General features: G+C 34.0%; 1 protein-coding gene across 1 annotated transcript; it reads left to right on the top strand.

The window, feature by feature from the left end:
- Window positions 1-265: 265 nt before the first annotated feature.
- LOC149531541 (protein WUSCHEL-like) lies at window positions 266-3,868 on the top strand. The gene is made up of 4 exons (XM_089810044.1): window positions 266-680; window positions 2,888-2,970; window positions 3,125-3,178; window positions 3,348-3,868. Exons 1-4 carry the CDS (start codon window positions 407-409, stop codon window positions 3,624-3,626), a joined length of 690 nt encoding a protein of 229 aa, XP_089666170.1. The 5' UTR covers window positions 266-406; the 3' UTR covers window positions 3,627-3,868.
- Window positions 3,869-18,462: the final 14,594 nt, after the last annotated feature.

The raw sequence follows: 18,462 nt of genomic DNA, 5'->3' as shown, positions 1-18,462 counted from the left end.
ACAAAGACCCATCGTCATGTAATTGTTGTTGTTGGGTTTTGTGATGATCTCAGATAAAAACCCAAGTCAGTCATTCATTCATCTTTCGCCTTCAACTGAAATCAAAACTCAATCCCACGCCTGCCTTGATTTCCAAGAAATGCCGAATGTGGTTCTCTGCAATTCAACTTTTTCTCTGCCTTTTGTCTCTACCATTCTTCCGGAAATGCACTGAGTCGCTCTCGCAGGGATTTTTATTGATCTCTTGCTTCCCATACAAAACCAACTTCATTATTACTAAACTCTAAAATATTATATACCCATTTGGGGAATCATGACAAATGTATTAGTATAAAGGGAGGGTATGGTAGAGATGATTTTTGTAGAAGTTGGGTTGATTGATTGATTGATTGATTGATTGAATAGGATGGAGAATGGTGGTGAGCATCATGAGGTGCTGAGTTACAACAGGCAGAGTGGCAGTGGCAGTGGAAGCAGCACACGATGGAATCCAAGTGCAGAGCAGCTGAGAATACTGAGAGAGCTCTACACCAACATTGGGATTCGTTCCCCCACTGCAGATCAGATACAGAGGATTGTGTGGAAGCTCAGTCGCTATGGAAAGATTGAAGGGAAGAATGTCTTCTATTGGTTCCAAAACCATAAAGCCAGAGAGAGGCAGAAGAATCGCTTGGCCAATGGTATAGGGTTTACCAGAGTTTCAAGATGTCTATTTATTTATTTTTGGCTTTTGGTTTTTTGGCTGATCGATTTTTCTTTTATTCTAGCATAGTTTCAAGCTCTCATGGGTTTCTTTTATGAACTAAAAATGGTTCTTATGCTGATTTCTCTTATATTCTAGCTGTCATCTTTTTGAATTGAAAACAGTTGTTATGTTCATGAGTTTTTCTTTTATATTCTAGTAAGATTTTAAGTCATCTTTTATAAATGGAAAACGATTGTTATGCTGAATGTGGTTTTCTTCATGAGTTTCTCTTTTATATTCTAACAAGATTCTAAGTCATCTTTTATGAATAGAAAATGATTTGTTGTGCTGAATGTGGTTTTCTCTTATGTTCTAGCACAGTTTTAAATTGTTATTTTTTGGAATTGAAAACAGTTGTTACACTCATATATTTTTCTTATTTTCTAGCAAAGATTCAAGCTGTCATTTTTTAGAATTGAAAATGGTTTCAATGTTTGTGGATTTCTCTTATATTATAGCAGACTTTCAAACAGTCGGCTTTTTGAATTGAAAAACAGTTGTTATGCTAATGGGTTTCTCTTATATTTTAAGAGAGTTCCACCCTACCATCTTTTTTGAATTGAAAATGGTTGTTATGCTAATGGATTTCTAGCTTTCATCTTTTTGAATTCAAAATGGTTGTTAGCTGATCGGTTTCTCTTATATTCTAGCATAGTTCAAAGTTGCTATCTTTTTAAAATGAAAATACTTGTTATGTTCATGGGTTTTTCTTATATTCTAACAGAGTTTTAAGCTGTCATTTTTCTGAATTGAAAATGGTTGTTAGATGATAGGTTTCTCCTATGTTTTAGCAGCGTTTTAAGCTGCTGTCTTTTTTGAATTGAAAATAGTTTTAATGCTCATGGATTTTTCTTACATTATTGCAGAATTTCAAGCTGTCATCTGTTTTTTTTTTTGAAAATGGCTCTTATGCTCATCCGTTTCATTTATATTCTAACAGAGTTCCAAGCTGCCAAATTTTCTGAATTGAAAATGGTTGATATGTTCATGGGTTTCTCTTAGAATTCCAATTTGCATCTTTCTAAATTGAAAATGGTTGTCATGCTGATGGGTTTCTCTTATATTCTAGCAGAATTTCAAACCACCATCTTTTTTAAATTGAAAATAGTTGATATCTTAATAAATTTCTTTTATATTCCAGTAGAGTTACCAAGCATCTTTTATAAATTGAAAATAGTTGTTATAGTGATGGGTTTCTCTTACATTCTGCAGAGCTCCAAGCTATCTTTTTAGATTAACAACAGTTAGAATATATTCATTTTATTTTGGAACGCCAAGTTTCTGAGTTGGATTGTGTTATTTTTTCAGCAAAAATCAATGAATAGTGGTAGCAGAAGAATCAAAATGGGCTTTTACTCTGATATTCAATTGATGGGTTTTAACTAAAAATGGTCACTTGTTCATCAGATTAATGTTTTTAAGGTTAGAAAACTTGTACGTGTATGTCATTGTTGTCACATATGTCTCAATGTACTAGGATTTTAGCTGCAGAAGTAATTTGACCCGAAGGGAAACGATATATTTTGAGCACGTGTGAAGATGATTTAATATCTGATTATATACTGGGTTATTTTAAGATATATCTGATTTATCTGATTTCAACTAGAGAAGTGATTGATTTGAGGGGAAAAGATATATTTTGAGATTGTGGGTTGATGGTATAGTATCTGATATACATAGATAAAATGTAAATTTATACTCGTATGTTTAATGGATATTATTTATTTTGAAATATATATGAGTTTTAGCTGTGGAAATGACTGATTTGAAGAGAAAATATATATTTCAAATTGTAGGAATAGGGTTTAATATCTGACATTATATATAATGTAAAATGTATAATTGTCATTAGTTGCTTAATAAATATTATATATCTATATCAATTCAATACCTTTTTTAACTGTGGAAAGAAAAAACTTCATTCACTTTTCATGAAAGGAATCAATATTTAATGAGAGCAAAACCCTCACATATATCAGTGTAACCTCCATCTACATGAACTGCCCTCAGTCCATGGGGATTTTTTATCAGATTTATCATAAACAATTTCTAATCACTTATACATGGTTTTTGTTCCCTAAATCCTCGTGGGCTTTTTTTTATCAGAACAATTTCTAATCAATTCTAAATGCTTTCTTTCAGCGCATGAGAATTTAGCATTTGACATGGGAATCTCTGCTTCATCTGCTAATCAGATGATCGACACAGGGTACCACTATGCTGAGGTGGGCATCAAGATTTTTTCTTTCTCCTCTTAGGCTCAGAGCCATTGTACATTAAAAATTTACATCACTGGTCAATCTTAGTGTAAGTATTAGCATATTCCTTACAAAAATGAAACATGGAACTCACACTGTTTCTTTGAATTGTGTGTTGTAGCCTATATATGAAGGCAAACTCTTTGACAGCAATACAGGGATGAGAGAAGCTATGGTTTGCACTTCAATCTATACCACAATGTTCATAAAATACATATTTTAGATCATGTCTAACATTATAACTAATGTTTCTTACATAGAAAGCAGTGAAGTTCGATGGTTTTAGTACAACTTTCAATTTTTAGATGATGGGAAAGACATCTGATTTATTTCCTATATTCTAGGGAAATTCGAGTTCTTTATTTGTTCCAGTTTATAAGGAGCAAGGTAATTGGGAGGAGTATCATTCAAAGGAAGCTTCTTCTCTTAATACAAACTATGATTATGGAATTGAAGTTTCAGAAGAAGACAGTATTCGGCATGTGGAAACACTGGAGCTTTTTCCCATACACCATGAAAATTGGAATCCAAAGTCAGATGGGCAATCTGAATCAACAAGTGTTGAAGAGAGAGGAAGAGCAAGGGATATTGGGCTTCATCTTTGTCTCAATCCACACAATTAGGCTTAGCCTGTCACTCGTATAATGGCACACAAAAGAGCTGTTGTATTGTATTATATTTGGTAGATTTTTAGAGGGTCTTAACTATGATAAGATTTTGGCTTGTAAGATGTTCATTCTAGTATCACAATATGAAGATCTGATCACATCATCTTTGTCTTTTTGTATTTGAGCCGAATGGATAAATCTGACCACATATATTTGTACCTCTTTCTTAATTAAGGAACATGCAATTCATCTTTGAAGGCTGCAATGTTCCTACAATAGAGGACTTCTTTCTTTTTTTTCTTTCTTTGTTTTTTTTTTTGTTTAAGGAACTTTTTAATGCTTACATACATTATCAATGAATAGATAATAAAGACAATAATTGGTAAAGTCTATGATTAAATTGCAACATAATTGCTAATAATCACAGTTAATGAGAAATAATTAAAGTAAAAAAGTAAAGATTTTCAAACAATATAATGCACTTCTTTGTTTAGCATGTTTCAAATTATTATTTTGAGCTTCAGGATTAGATAGGCAAGTTCAAACTTTGCTTAAAGTTTCCTTTGTGAATTCAATAGATAAAGTTGGATTTTCTTTTCATTTTTTTCATTTTTATTTATTTAAATGTATTCTCCTAGAGTCACTTTTAATTATATATAATAATTTAATTGTTAAAGTACCTATTTATAGCTAGGAGATAGGTACATGGTGTCGTCAAATATGATGTGACATGAGTATTATTTTTGTTGACTTGCCTTTAAACACTTAAAAAGAAGCTGTATTAGAAGTTGTGCCTTAAGTTATAACAATAATAATAATAGGTGTACATTGTTAAGACATCTATTATTGATGTGACAATGTTTTGTTGATGTATCAATATCATCTCTAAGCAAATTGAAGCAATGTGAATATGACTCTCTCTACATAGACTAAAAGCTAGTTATATCTATATAGCCAATATTTTTCCTACACTTTCAATTTAAGATTTCAATTAAAACATGAATTCTTACAACTTATGGGAAATATGAATTCCCCAATAATAATAAATCATACAAGAAAAAACTATGCATTTGTCTCATTCATCCTTTCATAACAAACCATAAAAAATATATAACCTTCAATTTGATAATCCACAAACTATACTCAAATATTTATAATCCAATACTAACATCTTTCCAATCATCTAGAAACTTGACATATTCTTATATGATAATATAAGCTAAGATATTGAATTACCTTTCTTGACTCATAGCATTTTGATGATATATATATATATATATAATCCAACCCAATGATGGTCATGATAGAGAGGTAGGTTATGTAGATCATATCATTGTCACTGTAGCATTTTATCTCATAAAATAATTTATTATCATCCTACTGTTGGGACACAAAATTGAAGCCTTGATTTTGAGTACCATAAAAAATAAAAAAATCGAACACTACAAGCATTTTTTGATGCAAGTGTACCCGGTTGTCCCTTTGAGGCCTAATAGGTGTTTAATGTTTCTAACACCTTACATTCAGTATGTGTACTCATCCCATAAAGAACAATTGTCATTCTAAGTCATTCTATGAAGCTCTATTTTGAGCAATATCCAAATCTGCATTTTTGCATTAGTGTCAAACGACAATATAAGGCCTTGTTTGCATTTGAATATCTCGCACCCAATACTGTTTCATGACTCACTTCTTTGGGAGTCTTTAGTATCCATACCAAAAAACCTATATTTCAGATTTTGACTCATCTTGATATGTTTTGTCTAGGTTTTCAATCCCTCAAAGTTGGTCATTTATTGTTGTTATGCTGATACAAATTTTTAAAAATTCTAAGAGGCCCTATTTGACTGGTTATAACTTTGACCTAGTTGACCAAAATGAGAAAATTCCTTTTGTGTTGCATTCTAGATGTCAGAGGCTTGCTATATTTCAATTTTGAGCTTATGAAGAATTGGTTTGATCAGTTTTCGAACGTGATTCCAATAGCAATTTGTAAAGTTTTACTATGTCATTAGTGCAGATTGGTCAGTACCCTTGTTCGTGATGTCGTAAATTTGAATCCGTGATAGGTGAGATCGAATGGATTTTATCATTATGTTCTACTTTAAAAATTCTTTAAGTGTGCCAGTTTTTAAGTCTTGACGAATCCGTCTACACACTTTTCCAAGTCCATTCTGTTTGCAAAAAATATTTTTTTGTTAGTGTTTCTAGTCTGCAAATTTTGAGTAGCCCACTTTGACCATTCACCAAATGCACCCAATTATTTTTCATAAGCCCTAATCTTAGATTTATACTCTTCTCGTGATAGTGAACTACCACCCTAGTTTTCATTTTCCCAAGTGTCAATTTGCCCTATTTTTAGAGTTGATTCTAAAAGCAATTTATTGTTTTGTGACATGTTTGCTTGTAGGCAATTCTAAGAGGGCAACTTTGATAGTCAATAACTTTTGACTGAGATTTTCTCATGAGACAAGATTCAATATGGTAAAAGAATGTGGAACAGAGAATCAATGTGTCTATTTTCATAGCACATTGAGGTGTTTTTATCAATTTTTAAAGCCAGTCAAAGGACCCCTTGGCACTGAATTAACATTTGCCAGTAAAGGGTAAAAGTGAGTTTTGAGAGTTGATTCAATGTTTCAAAATGTTTTCAATTTGCAAAGTGAATCCGGTGGATCAATTTGAGATGTTAGTTGTTTGAAAATGAATTTTTTTTAGCCAGGCCCACTTTGGGGCCCGACTAATTGCATCAGGCTGATAGATATGTGAGATTTGTGCATATTTTGAGAGTTTGAAACAACTATGACTCGTTGAATGTTAGATATACATATATGCCCTTTTCAAATCAAGTGATATGTACATGGGACTATGCATGAAATGAATGAGATGGATTTGATTAACAAATATAGTGCATGATAGGCATGATCAAGCATTGAGTTACTAAAGTCTTATTCTTGAGATGTACAATTATGGGGAGACCGACTTCGCAACACATTAAGATAAACTCAACCTACAAAATCCAATTGTAAATGCTATGGTGCTTCTTGTCTCCCCATCAAGGGTTAATGCATCTAACCTCTTTGTAGATGAAATGTATCAAGAAAGGATGTGAGTTCGCTTATATACCTTAATCATAAAAGTTTGGCTCCTTATGATGATAATGTATCTTTACTTTTTTCGTGTGACTCGAATAGTGAATCTCTCTTTGGAGCCAATCATTTTCAAATAAGTAATTATTGTCCATGAGAGGTGGCTGGGATTAATTGATGGATTAGATTTTTCCAATTTAGAATGCAAAGGAGCTCCTCATAACAGTCAACGGTAGTTTATCTTCAAGATTAGAATGCAGATTTACAAACAATCTTGTTGGATAGGCATAACCCCTTTTTCGTACGCGGTGGAAGTCAAAGTTGAAGGAGAGTGTTTTGGCACTAGTGTGAAGAGGAGTAGCTCAAAACAGAGGATGTGCCATCAATTTTGCAGGACAATCCATGGAATGGGGATAGGCCAAATGAAAGTAGTGATACATTATTTCCTTGCACCTTGCATTTAAATAGAAGGCAAAAGTTTTGTTAATGCACTCGAGTCTGTACACATGAATCAGATAACCGCAGTCAACAATAGAATATATATGTCACAGGGAGAGTGAATGGAATGGGGGTGGATGTTTGAAATGGTTGAGGACAAGCTACGACATTGAGACTAAAAATTTAAGCCCTGTAAGCAAAGCTTTGTTCGGCATAATGTTGGTCAATTGGATATCCAGTTCACAGCAACTTTCATTGGGTCTCCTTCTTCACTCATGTGATCAACTTGAATACTTACGCCACTATGGAGCACAGATTTCCACGACAGAGGAAGGAAGAGGCATGGAGCAGGAGGTGGTTGTTAGCGAATTGGAGATGGAGCGACACTTGCCAAGGAATGAAGGATATGATGTCCATACAAGCCAACAAACATCTTCTGTGTAAAATGACAATTTACCAAATCACCCTTATCTGCGAATTTGGTTTGAAGTCGTAGGAAGTCATTTTGAATACAAAAGGATAACGTGAAAGTCGCAAGCAACCCTCTCTAGCATTAGGATGTAAAAAGGGAAGTTGTTCCCTACCATAGTGTTTTTAAAAGGCTAAGGGTGAGCTTAACAAACTAAAGTTTTTTGTCATCCACCAATAGACACAGCAAGGGAAGTCGTTAAGTCCAAGCCCAGGGAGTTTTTGTTCCACGAACAGGAGATCATATGCTCCCACATTTTCTTTGCACGCCAAAAAGAGGTTGAAAAAATTACATTGCTTCAGCACTAAATGTGATACACTGTCATTCAGCAATGAAAATAGGGGGGAAATACCCTTCCATAAGCAGAGATTTTCAGAGGTTAAGGCAGTATATCTTGCAGGTCAGGTAGCTTTCATTTGTCCCACATTCCTAATGTGGTTGTTCTTTTCAATCTTTAAATACATCAACACCCGCCGGAGACATAAGACAAGATCATTGTGTAGCCCAGCCAGCCGGAGAGTAAAATAGCATAAATTTTGACCAAACACATCACCCAAGAAGATGATCTCAACATGACATGGAACTCGAGAATGAACCAGTAGCCAGTTGGCCGAAGAGAAAGATAAGAGTACATTTTGACCAAACATGTCACCCAAGAAGATGACATCAGCTACATGGAACTCAAGAATGAACCAGTAGCTGACACATGGCGACATAATGACACGACAGTGTGAAATCAAAGGCACAAAATGGCAACACGTGGCAGATTGATGGTTGTCGTGATGTCACCAAGGAAAGATGCAAGGGGATAACCATGTCGAGCGATGTCAGCAGTGACGTGGTGATGACATGGATAGTGATGTGGCTCGCTGATGTGGTATGATGACTGGGCACTAACATGGCAGAAAATGACAATGTCACATGGTCGCTATGTCGCGATGACATGGCATGATGCTAACTCATCATGCGACACGGCGATCGATGATGTGGCAATGACATGGCTTGATAATGTGGTAGAATAGGTAACCAATGAAGTGATGACACATGGTGCCCAGGTGGAGGTTGTCAGGTGATTGTGCAAGAATCAGCAAATCAAAACTTGACAAATGGCAAGGTCCGTCAAATAGGTTTGACCCAGATCGAATTTGTGAGGGAAAAATCAAACAAGTTTAAAAAATAATATTTTATTATTATTCTCCTTTGTGAGCATGTAGGAGAAATTTAAAATAAAGTTTGATTTATCTTATAGTTTTAACTTTAGAAAATGTTAAATATAGCCTAGAAAGGACCCTGATTTTCAAAGCAAGATTCTAAGAGTTTCTGGTATGTCCATATAGGAGTGTTATATATCACTGGAATTGGGAGAAAATCAACTTTCCATTTCTAGAGTTAGTTTTTGCACAAGAGGTCACTAGTTCTAGTTATGTGAGGATTTGTCTCAAGTGCCCAGTTTTCAGTTTAGTTCAGTTGAGGTAGTTCAAATCTGATTTATAGTGAAATGATGAACTGAATGAACATAAGAGGCAGCATGAATGCAGTTATGGGTGAGTTTTGTCACCTCCTAATTAGTTAAATCAAATCATTATTAGCATTTTATGATGCATTTCAGATATTTTAATAGCAAAAGGGTTTTCATCATTAAGGAAGAGATATTTTGGGTTGTTACAAAACAATGATGAAAACCAAATTAGATTTCATGGGTAGAAAGAGAAGAGATGCTCTACAACAATAAAGAATGGAGATTCAAGTGGACACATATAATTTCCAAATCGGATTCGAGATTCCATTCTTCTTCTATATCTTTCCCTTTCTCATCCATTGTAAAGGTTGGCAATTTTCGAAGTGATACCACATTGTTGGTTCAAGTTTTGTCTATGAGACCACATTATTGGATCTAGAACTATGATTCCACCACATTCTTTAGCATATTTCTCTTGTATGAATAACAGTAGTGAAGATAATATAGTTAGTTATGATCTATTTAGTGGTTCTATGAGTTATTTTACATGCTTTTTGAATGTATAGTTTCAAAGAAATGAATACAAATGAGCAGGAAACTCTTAGTTTCATTCTGATTCTCGTCTCCTATCTCTATAATCTATAATCTTATGTGGTTTGGGACAAAGAATTGAGACCCATTTACATCCCCTTAAGGTTGTATGTCCGATATATCTTATTGTTGGAATAAAGGGCCAAGTAAATGTTTGATGTATTTAACAGGGTTGTTGGTTATTTTGAGAAGGATATTTCATGAGAATGAGGTCTTTATGAACACCAATGTCAAATTCACAAAGTGATAAAATAGATTTGATATCTAGGTGTATGAAATATGTCACTGATATCATAGATGTATGTGTTTAATTTGTGGAATTGCCCAATAGATAGGGTATTGATTAGCTACATGATCAATTTGTTCTTACTGCTGCATATTTAGGGTTTTGCTAAAATCAACATCATTAATCAAATATTTTCCCTTTAATTTTGAAGAACTAAAAAGGATGCCCTCACGTAGCTTAGCAATTTCTTTGACCATGTTATTAGCTATTCCATGTTTGAGATCTATGCATAAGTGTTAGAATATAAAGAGTTTTATCTACTTTGTCAAGATTCAAGTGTATGTTCTAGAACTGGTACCATATAAATGAATCTAAGGTACACCCGTCTAGGTTTTGTAGAGCCTAAAGTAGAAGAAGCGTCTAGCCTTATAGTTGGCCCGATGTCTGAAAGGGTATGTTGAAGATGGGAAGTAAGTTCCCCTAGATGTATCTTGTTCTCATCAGGGTAATTTGAAACCATGTTGTTTCAAAACACCAACACTAACTACTATCAAACTTAATTGAAAATGTGTATTTTGTTTCTTAGGTTTATCTTAAATATTAATATTCTATTCTCATGATATTATGACTTTATTTATCATGCATGTTGATTTTGAAATGGCCATAATTTATTGTACAAAGAGAAAGATGAAGTACTAAGTTCAACTGGACAACAACCAACTATAATTGTAGAAAAATAGTATAGTAGAACGACATCACAATATAAAGAGGTGGGACAACACAAGGAAAACAAGAGCCAACATTAAATCAAGGTGTCTTAAAATATTTATAAAGGGTACTCTCCTTACTCAACCAAACACACACAACACAATAAAGAAATAAATGAAAATTTACAAGAATAGAAACACTTGCTTTCTATTATCTTTGATGAAATTAAATTATGTAACATTTAGATCAATAGCATGAGATAGACACATGGGTGTTCTTGTTACAATAATCTGCAAGTTAGAGCCACTATATGGATAATAGCAATTATCCCTTGTAACTCTATTGTATCTTCTTATATTAGGGAGTTTAAGCTCTCTAGAATGTTCTAAAAGATGCAACTCCCTTTTCTTGGGCTGGCCACTTTTATATCACTTTTACCATTGGAATATGTTGATATTATGTCCAAAATGAGTTTTGGCACTCATTGGAGTATTTCAAGATTTGGTTTTCAAATAAGGAACACAACTTCTAAAGAGCATATCATTTTATTTGATTGTTGGATTTTGTTTTATCATACACTACCAGAAAGCTTGCGAAGAGTTAGAGACCCTCCATTTGTCATATTTTAAGATTCTGAGTTTCTACTTGATCTAAATCTTTTGAGTCCTATAAAAATGCATAATTTAAAGTTTTAAGAGAAGAAATTTCCCTAAAAAGTGAATATCTCCCAAACCAAACAAGATATTATTGTGATTCTTTTTCCAGACATTATATTTTCCCATTCTTCTCCTTGGTAACATTCTTTTAGGCTGTAATATACACATTTGAAAACTAACTAAAAATAGTAAGATTTCCAAAAATAATAACCCTTCCCAAAATAGCCCTTATTGAAAAACTAGACAATAGTTTTTATGGTAATGCAACATTTCTCTTACATCTTGGATGCTCTTGCACTAGACACCTGAGATAATTTGAGTGATGACCTTGTCACATCTCAAGTATTTATAGGAAAATCAATGTAGTCAACCTCTTGTTTTGATAGTCACAATGAATCTATAATAGGTCTTTCTTTCAATTTGACCAAGTACTCTTCATATTTCATTTTTTTTGTCCTTCTGCCAACACAATTATCCAAGATATTGTCTCGCCTCCTTATCTAAATTAGGTGTTGTAATATTCCACTAAGATCCCACTATTTCATTAGTAATGTTATCGTCATGATACTTTATCAAGTCCAAAATATTAAACATGGGTAAAATGCTAAGTCCATTTGAAAAATCCACCTCATAAGATATTATAGAATCATGATTCTTCATGATTTCATATGGTCTATAAAAAATCATCTTCATATTGTTATGTGTGCCTATTGGAAACCTCTCTTTTCATGGATGAACATGACTCCATCACCAATCTAAAAATCCTTATATCTCATCTTTTGTTCTTCCTTAGCCTTGTACTAAATATTGATCTTATTAATATGTTCTCCCACCTATTCATGAAAATTATTCAAGCGTTCTTAAAATTATTCAACTTTATCACTACTATTTTTCTCTATTGTCCAACTTCAATTTAGAATCATTCCTAAGACTACTTCCATATACAAAATGAAATCTTGATTTACTATTACTCCTATATTGCCAAAATTATTGTATGCAAATTTTTTGTATGGTAAAATAAGATCTTTCCACTTGTCTTTATCTTTTATTCATTATATTAATAGATTTTCCAAACTGCTACTCACCATTTTTGTCTATCCATCAATTTGTGGATGGTGCACTAAGTTGAACGTAAGTTTGTAAAAAATATTTTTACAATGTTCTCCAAAAGTATCCAACAAATATAGTGTCTCGATCTAAGAGTTTTCTTTATGGGAGACCGTGTAGTCTCACTACTTTTAAAAATAATTTGACCACATGAACATTGTTAGTCTTCTTACAAGGAATAAAATGTGTTGTCTTTGAGAACTTCTCCACTACTCAAAAATGGAATCATGTCTTCTTTAGGTCCTTGGTAAATTGAGAATAAATTCCATATAGATATCCTCCCATGGCTTCCTTATTACATGTAATGGAATCTATATAACCTTGAATTTGACTTATTCCTTTCTATAGTTGACATATTCTACAACTCTATAAAAACTACTTAACATCTTGCTACAATTATGGCTAGTAAAAATGCTCGCTAACTAGAGCAATGGTCTTATCTAAACCAAAGTGTCAAATCAATTATCTACTATGCTTCTCTTTGATTAGGTTCTCCACCATTAAAATCTTTAGAATGTACAATTTTCATCCTTTGAACAAAATCCCAACTTGGATTATAAAATCCAACTACGTAGTCCTAGGTAAAAGTATAAACATATGTCACCCTTTTACAAAGGAAAAGTTTAACAACTTAAAAATTGTTAAATTCCAATGAGAGTATGTGCAAGATCATGGTGTTGCAAAAAGTGGCAATGTGAAAAAAATAGAGTTTGAAGACGTCTAAAAGCGCTTCAAAATCCACTATAACTTTTTTTCACCTATCTAGGTACCAAACTTGTGAAGTAAGGCCCAAGGCTTATCGGATATCCGATTTGATATCGGATATCTGATATTATCATATAGCTGATCTAATATCGATATCCAATTTTAAAAAATTACTATAACATAATATTATTATAATAATATAATAATTATATATTACTATAACATAATAATATTATTATAATATAATAATTATAATTTTACTATAATATAATATTATTATTATTATATTATAATTGTATAATAGTATAATATAAAAATATTATATTATAATAGTATAATATATTATGTAATATTATATAATATAATATTATTATTATTATACTATAATATAATATAATAATAAAGGATTTTAAATCGGATATCAGATATAAAGTTTTTTTTTATTTTTAAAATCATTTTTAATGTTAATTCAATAGATTTTATCATGATTTTGTTAGTTTTAGTTGAATCTAGGATTTTTTTGAAAAAATTTGTTAAAATTAAAGTTTTTTTTAATATATATTATGTTTTGTAATTCAATAGGAATGGCTGATCAAAATGATGACACTAAGGCAGGGAATAATATTCCTCATAACCCCCCACCAAATGATCCAGTGCCCCCACAAAACCATCCACCAAATGATCCTCTACCCCCTCAAAACCCTCCTCGAATCGAGGATTTGATAAATGAAAATCCCATCGAATTGAGGAGTTTGCGAAGAACATATAATAATGTACTTGCATTGGCTCCTATGTTATCCACATTAAACACCATAGTGGATAACATTGAAACCCTTACGAACCAAAAAAATGCCACTCTTTGTTGATGTAATGAAATGCACGAGATGTTTGATGATGGTTTGCACTATGATGAGGTTGTGGTCCTCAATATAACCAAAGAGGATTTGGCTAGCTTTTTTGTAAACCCAAAAATAGGTATACCAGTTGACCCAAAAAAATCCAAACTATTAATTAAATGGTGCACAAATGATGTCATACGTGCAAACTTTTTGGATCATTGGTGGATGGTTTTTGATATCCCTCCGCATAGCAATTTAGACGTGCCATTTTATTTCCTTAGAAAATTATATGCAGAATTTGTGTTGAAACTTAAAGTGAACTATTGGAGCATGAATCCCAACATGGGTGTAGGACAAGGAGCTCCTCAGGATAGACCCTCTTTCCACTGAAAGAAAGATGGCACCTTTGTCCCCCCCACTAATATCTCCCCCCCTCCTCGAGTGCAACATCTTGATATTGGCAGAGGCTAGCTCTCAGACCATCAAAGCCATTCATAGCTGAGTAGCCTAATGATATCTTAAGCTAGGTTAGTCCTACCTCCTCATGTTGATGATGCTGGGGCTAGTTCATCATCAGCTAGCTCATCACATGTTTGTGTGCCTCACAGTTGCATTACGTGCAAGAGTATTTTCCTAGGTCCCATAGGTGATCTTCCTAAGTATCATTTTGTATTAGACAAGGATACACTAGACACACATGCAAAGGCTACAGACCCTGATGCGAGAGAGGAGGGGAATACAGAGGCATGGACTCCTTCGGTGTTGGTATGTGTATACATTTTTTTGTTATGACATATGCGATTTAAAGTTAATTTTTATAATAGATTAATCTTAATTTTTAAGCCATACTAACTTATACATGTATGTGATCTTCATTCATGTTTAGTTGATGACCAAGGAGGAGCTTAGATAGATTGATGATGCCACACTCTCAGCCATTTCATTTGGCCTTGAGACATCTATGGTACATTATGTTGTGTTCGCATTGTTTTTTCTATTTGATATTGTAGCATATATGGTTGTTAATCTTTCTTTTATCTTGCAAACCATACCACCTATCCTGGGGGGACAAAGTGTTGGGGATGACCTAGTACGCATTGACAAAGGAAAGGTAATTAGGTGCTTTCAGTTTGATTAAATATCAATGCATTCTTGTAAAATGTTTGTGGTAATGAAATTTAATTACATTCTTTATTGTATATAGGGCGTGGCTACTGGCGATGAGCTTGTACAGATTCTGTGTTGTAGATGGTCAAGCATTTCCATTCACACTGAGAGCCCCATTATATGTGTAAGTATCATTTATTTTTCATTTTCCTTATCTTCATAAATAAATTCAAAATTTATTTCCATGATATTAACAACTACTTTTTTGTATCTCATAGGAGACTCCCAGCGCACATGAGGTTCGACAAGAGAGTTATGTGGATTTGATGATGCAGCCACTCTATCCTAAGGAGGAGCCTACAATAGTAAGTTGTAATTTGAATTCATGATTAAATATGTTATAAATTTAGCATGCTATGAATTATAATTTTATAGTTTAAGTTGTAGATTGATTTGACAAATCTATTTGAACATACACAAGCCACAATCAATGAGGTAGAAGCATTGTTGAGGGCATATGAGAGGACTCCTGACCAGTGCAAGAGGTTGGTGAGAGAGGTATTTATTATGAAATTTTAATAGTTTAAATATTCATTACAAAAAAGATCATTATGCATTTGAGTAATTCAATGTTAGATACAAAGAGTCATATAAATTTAGTACTCTAACTTTGGGTTTTCCTTTTTTGTTTATGTAGGAGGCATCTGATCCACCTAGTGCAGCGAAGAGGCTACATTTTGATCATCCACCAGCAGCCTAGGACAGTATAGTTGTCATAGGATGCATCATGAGACATTTTGAGATGGCATATGCCACATTGATGTTATACACATTCCGATGGCATGATCAACCACATTTTGTATATGGATCTATGTATTTTGATATATATTTGAGTACTATGTCTATGGATACATGATCTTTGATATATACTTGTGTAAAATTTTGTCTATGAATACATGTATTTTGATATATATTTTTGTCATTTATGTGCATAATGATATAAATATTAATTTAGTATCTAGTACTGTTTAATTTATTATGGATCATGTGTATTGTTCATGTTCATGAAATATCATTAATTTTGATTATGTTTGTTATATTCGATTCAAATGCAATAATTTTTTAATAACATTTTAACAACCTTTATTGTCAAATTTGGATACAATGTTTAAATTGAAGTGCTATCATGACATAAACGCACTTGTTAACCTCCTACACAAAGTTCAGATAACCCCAAATCTGATTTTAAACTCCACCTTCAACCTTGAAACTAACTCTTGGCTTCAAATCTAATCTCAACATAGTTAAGGACTCCACTCCTCAACCATGGATTCAATTCCCAACCATGAAGTTATTCCTAGATTCATAATCTTTGATAACTAGCATTTCACTTTGTTACTATCCTCATACTACAACTTTTCAATTTCAACATAACCTCAAAATATCTAAACTTAAGAGACTTGATTGGATGGTTCAACAATAGCCCTCACGAGCTCCGAGTTATGACCCTCAAAAGATCGACCTTGAAATGCACTTAGAGCACCTTGGAGACTCCTCGGTATGGGGTGGCCGCGGATGATGGATGTTCTCTGTGGCCAAAAAAATGGTGTCACTAGGGTTCACACACCCACCTAGAGCTAATGGCACTAAAGATTCAATGCCAAGATCAGTGGTTTTAGAGTTACGCTCTGGTGCACCTATGAACTAAGGCACACTATGAGTTTTGACATCGAGTGAGATCACTATGCCGAATCCAAATAGAATGTAATCTCTCAAAAATGAGATAGGTTATTTTAGGTATTAGCATCATTGTCCTGTAGAATTCAACATTTCATTGATAGCCCTCATGAGCTCCAAGTTATGACCCTTAGAAAATTGACCTCGAAACACACTTAGAACACCTTGGAGACTCCTAGGTACGAAGTGGTCACAGATAATGGATGCTCTCTGTGGCTGAAACAAGGGTGTCACTAGGGTTCACCCACCCACTCAAAGCTAATGGTTCTGATGATTTGATGCCAAGATTAGTAGTTTTAGAGTTACACTCTAGTGCACCTATGAACTAAGGCACACTGCGAGTTTTGGCATTGAGCGAGATCATTATGCCGAATCCAAATAGAATGTGATCTCTCAAAAATGAGATGGATTATTTTAGGTATCAACATCACCATCTTGCAAAATTTGATATTTCATCGATAGCCCTCACAAGCTCTGAGTTATGAATCTTGAAAGATTGACCTTGAAATGCAATTAGAGCACCTTGGAGATTCCTCGATACGGGGTGGCCTCGGATGATGGATGCTCTTCGTGGCTGAAACAAGGGTGTCACTAGGGTTAACCCACCCACCCAGAGCTAAAGGTGCTCATGATTCAGTGCCAAGATCAATGGTTTTAGAGTTACGCTCTAGTGCATCTATCAACTGAGGCATACTGCGAGTTTGACATCGAGCAAGATCATTATGCCAAATCCAAACGAAATGTGATCTCTAAAAAATGAGATAGGTTATTTTAAGTATTAGCATCACCATCCTATAGAATTTGATTTTTCATTGATAGCCCTCATGAGCTCTGAGTTATGACCCTTGGAAGATCAACCTCGAAATGTACTTAGAGCACTTTGGAGACTCCTTGGTACGAGGTGGCCGCGGATGATGGATGTTCTCTATGGCTGAAACAAGGGTGTAACTAGGGTTCACCTACCCACCCAGAGCTAATGGTGCTTATAATTGAATGCCAAGATTAGTGATTTCAGAGTTATGCTCTGGTGCACCTATGAACCGAGGCACATTGTGAGTTTTGGCATTGAGCGAGATCATTGTGCCGAATCCAAATAGAATGTGATCTCTCAAAAATGAGATAGGTTATTTTAGGTATTAGTATCACCATCCTATAGAATTTGAAATTTCATCGATAGTCCTCACGAGCTACGATTTATGACCCTCAGAAGATCGACCTCGAAATGCACTTAGAGCACCTTGGAGACTCCTTGGTACAGGGTGGCTGTGGATGATGTATGCTCTCTGTGGCTAAAGCAAGAGTGTCACTAAGGTTCACCCACCCACTTAGAGCTAATGGAATTGATAATTCAATGCCAAGATCAGTGGTTTCAAAGTTATGCTCTGGTGCACCTATTAATTAAGGCACACTACGAGTTTTGGCATCGAGAAAGATCGATGTGTCGAATCCAAACAAAATGTGATCTCTCAAAAATCAGATAGGTTATTTTAGGTATTAGCATCACCATCCTATAGAATTTGACATTTCATTAATAGCCCTCATGAGCTCCGAGTTATGAGCCTCAGAAGATCGACCTCGAAATGCACTTAGAGCATCTTGGAGACTCCTCGGTACGGAGTGGTCACAGATAATGGATGCTCTCCGTGGCTGAAACAAGGGTGTCACTAGGGTTCACCTACCCACTCAAAGCTAATGGCATTGATGATTCAATGCCAAGATT

The sequence above is a fragment of the Cupressus sempervirens genome, chromosome 11, assembly GCF_028749045.1.
Source record: "Cupressus sempervirens isolate cs-2001-9-10 chromosome 11, ASM2874904v1, whole genome shotgun sequence".
Classification (NCBI taxonomy): Eukaryota; Viridiplantae; Streptophyta; class Pinopsida; order Cupressales; family Cupressaceae; genus Cupressus; species Cupressus sempervirens.
Note: the sequence above shows the minus strand (reverse complement) of the source record. Positions and strands in the feature narration are given on the sequence as shown.

Bases quoted from the DNA above. Each gene is read 5' to 3' on its own strand.
- LOC149531541 (XM_089810044.1), top strand. From the start codon at position 407: ATGGAGAATGGTGGTGAGCATCATGAGGTGCTGAGTTACAACAGGCAG. The intron at 2,971-3,124 runs GTGGGCATCAAG...TGTGTGTTGTAG, and splicing joins CAGGGTACCACTATGCTGAG to CCTATATATGAAGGCAAACT. The intron at 3,179-3,347 runs GTTTGCACTTCA...CCTATATTCTAG, and splicing joins CAGGGATGAGAGAAGCTATG to GGAAATTCGAGTTCTTTATT.